The sequence below is a fragment of the Manihot esculenta genome, chromosome 12 (genome assembly GCF_001659605.2).
Source record: "Manihot esculenta cultivar AM560-2 chromosome 12, M.esculenta_v8, whole genome shotgun sequence".
In the NCBI taxonomy this organism is placed as follows: Eukaryota; Viridiplantae; Streptophyta; class Magnoliopsida; order Malpighiales; family Euphorbiaceae; genus Manihot; species Manihot esculenta.
This window is the reverse complement of record NC_035172.2, coordinates 3,773,084-3,778,006: the sequence shown is the minus strand read 5'-3', so window position 1 is coordinate 3,778,006 and position 4,923 is coordinate 3,773,084. Positions and strand designations below refer to the sequence as shown.

General features: G+C 36.7%; 1 protein-coding gene across 1 annotated transcript; it reads left to right on the top strand.

The window, feature by feature from the left end:
* The first annotated feature begins 1,626 nt into the window (after window positions 1-1,626).
* LOC110627832 (protein LATE FLOWERING) lies at window positions 1,627-4,361 on the top strand. Its single transcript, XM_021774202.2, has 2 exons — window positions 1,627-1,755; window positions 1,984-4,361. The coding sequence occupies exon 2, from the start codon at window positions 3,647-3,649 to the stop codon at window positions 4,220-4,222; it is 576 nt and encodes a 191-aa protein (XP_021629894.1). The 5' UTR covers window positions 1,627-1,755; window positions 1,984-3,646; the 3' UTR covers window positions 4,223-4,361.
* The last annotated feature ends 562 nt before the right edge of the window (window positions 4,362-4,923 follow it).

Below are 4,923 nucleotides of genomic sequence, written 5' to 3'. Positions count from 1 at the left end.
CCTGGGTAACAGTAATTTTTTTGTTCCACTTTGGACCTATGGAGCTTTGTAACAAATTCTATTGTTTTTGTTGTATATCTATATACCAGTATATCTGTGTCTTTCTTGGTGCTGATATATTTCAGTTCCCACATTGGAAGTACCAAATGACTTCACATATTTATTGGATAACTGCAGTCATGCTGGCTACTCTTACATTGCAAGACCGTGGTAGAAATTAATATATGGTTTTCTTGTGTATAGGTTTAAAGTGCAGCTGCTATTGCTGCATAACTCCCACAAGAATTTATGTGTAGCCATTGATGAATGAATTATAGGGATGATTTTGACCTAAACAAAAGAAGGTCTACTTATCTAAGTCCAGGTTCACTTGCAGATGTGGTCATATTTCGATGGTCTAATAAGTAAATTAGCCCCTGAACTATTTAGGAAAGTTCTAGTGCACCCTTGATCTTTTATTTTGACCTAGTAGATGTTTGACTTTTTATTTTTGACCTATTTCATCCCTTCATTTTTTTTACTTTTATAATTAATAAGTACATTTTTTTCCAACTCTATAATTGAATAAATAATCAAGTTTATATCCATTAAAAAATATATATATATGAAGTGATATATTTAATCATTGTTCTTCGATAATGTGGAATAATTGTGCCTGCTAGCTACAAGAAAAAAAATATCGATGAGTGTAATAAGTTGAAAGTAAAAATCCAGTGTCTTTCGAAATAGTTCAAGGGCTAATTTATATATGCAACCTATTTTGAATTTTTGATAATGTTAATTGTCGCCCCTAATTTTTATGAACATATTCTTTTAATCAAGTTTTCTTTAACTATTGTTTTTTTAATTTGGTATATTTATAGCATGTTCACATCAATCTGCTGTATGCTTTTAGGTTTATCATGGATCTGCTGAAACAACAGCTGCTGGTCTTAAAGCTGCGGTACTGGCCACAACTCATGTCCTTCCTAGATTTAGAGTTTCAGTTTCCATATGTTCTCTACATTATTTTTGACCTTCTGTCTTTTTGTTTAGTGGCCCAAAACCATTATGCCTTTGTCTGGTGACCTATCATTCTAGGGTGAGCAAGTACATGGCAGAGAAGTTGATCCTCCATCCACACCAGTTGATGAGTTCTCACTTCCTAAGTTGGTGGATACAATAAATTTCATGCTGGATCCTAAGGTAACATTGTGAATTTCTTAAATGTTGGATTTGATTATTCATGTTTGTGCTCGCAATGTTGAGTGGAAATAAAAAATGGGCGCTAGTTTCTATTTAAATTTGAAGTCCTTAGTCCTTGCCCCTCCCTCTGCATCTTTTCTTCCCTCTCTCTCACACCTCCTTCTCCCTCTGTTTCAAGGACCAAGGTAGGTGAAGGTAGAAGTGGGATTATGAAGCTGTTGATGTACGATACAAGGCAAGCATTTGAATTTTAGGCTGGCTTAATAGCTATGCCAAGTTATGCCAAGTTATGCCAAGTAATTTCTCAGCTTGTTAACCTGATAACAGTTTGAGAATGCATCAGGCTAAAACAACAGTTGTTCTTAAGTAGATTACAGTTCCTTTTTTGAAAAATAGTATAAGTTTACACTGCTCTTCTTTGTGGTATTCACTTGTCTGCAGATTTTATTTCACCCTGTAATCACGCTAAAGGAGCTTGAACTTGGATTATCTTCTAGGCGGCAGCTGGATAACGCTGAAAAATATAACTTTGACTAAAGCTGTTGTGGGCTTGTAGCGTTCTGCCTAAAGGTAACAGAGAGGATAAAGAACTTTTGGTGGAAGATATTTATTCTTAAAGAACAAATCATTTTGAGGATAACTGACAAAAACCAAATGCATAAAAAAAAAAGGAACTTAGCCTGCAGCATCGAGTCTTTGCACACTTTAAAAGGGGAATCATTTTGATTGGAACTGGAAGAACACTGATTGTAATTGTGGATTCTGGAGGATGGGAATTACCTGATGTTTATGATGCAGGTGAAGGAGCATGCTGTTGAACTTGCAAAGGCCATGGAGATGAGGATGGGGTAACTGCAGCTGTGAAAGCATTCTTTAAGCATCTCCCTCTGATAAAGCTGGAGCCTGAGCCGCTGCCAGAAAGTCCAGTTTCTTTTCTGTGTTTTTTTTTTTTAAGCAGATGTTTCAATTGTTTTCCTGAATGTCATCTGGAGTCGTTTTGTCGGTATGTTCTTCTTAGTTATGCATTAGCAATATAGCATGATAATATTCCTTAGCATTATTGTGTCTACTAAACAAGATACAGCAGCCCGTTTCTGATTATGCTATAGAATCTCCATCCTAGTTCCCTAATTGTAACTATCTCCATTCTACTATACATATTGAGTGGCATTAATCTAGTTGAATGGAAACCCAAAAAAAAAAAAAGAAAAAGAAAAAGAAATACCTTTAAGCTTCATGACCATGCCATTGCTGTGGGTGGTGGTTGTGTAGAATTTGAAAGCGAAGAGTTATACATTTATTTTTTGGGTGTTGGTTTTCCTTATGGCCAATGAATGCTAGCATCTTAGGTATAAATGTCTCCTAGTTCAAGATCGGCATGGCGTGTTTCAAAGCCAACATACTTGATACAAGAGACGTTGATTGGAGATGGTAATGGGTGCCACATGGAGCGGAAACAAAGCATTGGGTTCTTTAGCTGGGGGGGCATTGACAACGAGGGTTAGAGGGCATGCTAGGAATGGATGAAAAGTGACAAATTGCATGGAATTGGCGGTGGGAAATGCAGGACCAGTGGCTGTTAGCCCCATAACTATTTATAGAAAAAGCAGAGAAATGCAGCACAAGAGCCAAGCCATTTGCATGCAGATAGATAGATAGAGAGAGAGAGAGAGAAAGAAAGTGCTGAAAAATATTTAACACAACACCACTACTTAGTTTCAGACCAAGTGGGGGACTGATTTTAGCTTTTAAGTCACCCAATCCATCCACATTGGCCATTGGAGATACAAAACCTGATCATCCCAAGCTTAGCTGCTCTGCTCTGACAATCTGACTTCCCATTATTCACTTCTCTCTCTCTCTCTCTCTTCCCAAATTTAATTTGGCCTATTCATGTTGTTCTTTTCAAATTTGCACCCCTCCGTATTGAATGCTCCATGTTGGAGAAGAAAACTTCACCAATTGGGAACCTTCTTAATCCACAGTCAAATCACATTTGATTAAGCTCTTTATGGCATGAAAGCTTCAAAATGCATCAAAGAAACACAGAGTTAAAACTCCTGCAAGAGAAACCCATTTGCCCACGAAACTGATATTTGTCAGACAATGAAAGAGAAACAAAAAATAAATAAATAAAAGATTCCATTTCCCAATCCAGGCATTTTTCTCCACCAATAACTCTCTTTCTCCTCAGGATGTAGAAGCATCCCCACTTCTCTCTTTTCTCTCTCTCTCTTATCTCCTCTGTTCCCAAGCCCATACAGCACCTTGTCTTTGTGTCAAAGCACTCTATATAATTATTACACGTTGAGGCTCTTCCCATTTTTCAACTCTTGAAAACTTTTAAGCTTCTGAGCTCTCTTCTTTTTTATCAGATCAAACGCCATACTTTTCTTTCTCATTCTTTCCTTCCTTCTGAGTAATATCTTGTACTCTCTTTGAATCTCTTTTTTTCACAGGCATGGAATTTGAAGAAAAGGTTTCTCAGACCAACGTAGAAGAAGACAGTAGCAGAGCAAGAGTGTTTCCTTGTCTATTCTGTTCAAGAAAGTTCTACACTTCTCAAGCCTTAGGCGGCCATCAGAATGCTCACAAGAAGGAAAGAAACGCTGCAAGAAAGGCAAAAAGAGCATCTGAATATGCACCGCCGCCGCCGCCACCACCACCATCACTGCCAATGATTTTTGCGCCGAGTCATCATCATTTAGGCTTGTTACATCCTTCAATGTACGTAAATGCCCATGCAGCCACCCTGCAGTGTTATCCTAGCCACCAGTTCTCTGATAGTTTTGGATCCAGTGGTGCACCAAGGTTCGATAATGGACTGTTGTATGGTGGGAGTAGTTGCTCAAGCCTTAGCAGCAGGTTTCATCAATGTGAAGAAGAAGAAGAGCAAAGTTTCTTGAATTGGCAAAGAAGCATAAGATTCAATAGCTTTAATGGAAGTACTGGGTCCAACCAACACTCTCCAGCATTAATGGTGAATAACGGAAATGGTAATAAAGATAAAAAACTTGATTTGTCTCTCCATTTATGAATAAGAAGGATGGTACTTGAGAGAATGTTCATTTTTGTTTTCTACTTAGGATTTCCATTTCTCATCTCTTTTTGGGAATTTGCATGTCCTTGTAATAAGACCTTTCTAGTTATTAATTTTTGACAAATGATAAAAAAAAGCCACTTTTAGTTGGCCAATAATCTCCTAATTTTAAGGATGTCAAATTATAGAATAAAACCGTTTAATTTCTGAATGAAAACTTAAATGAAATACACTCCATTATATGAAAATATTTTCAAACAGGACACAAGATTTTGAATCATAGTTTAATAGTTTTACTTGCAGCCCTTTTTGTTGGGGGGAGTATACAACTGTGGGCTTTAGCCATTCTCACTGGAATGGTCTGAGTAGGCCCTGCTATCATTTCTACTTTAGGCCCATTCCTATTAGAAGTACATGGCTGACACGTCGAAATTTTTTTTTATTTATCTTATTCATAAGATGATTGCAATCAGACAGGCCCAACACATTGGAAACAAAATTAATGAGAACATAACATGGATTTTTGAGACCAAAATACAAATCAGCCCACTGAAGTCTAAATTCTAAAGATCTAAATGAAATTGAAAAATTTTTAATTTGTCAGCTAATTTCATGTTCAACAAGCAAAGCAAGCAGTTTTGAAAATTTTGAAATTTTGTTTTGCAATTTTGTTTTGAAATAAATTTAATGAAACATTA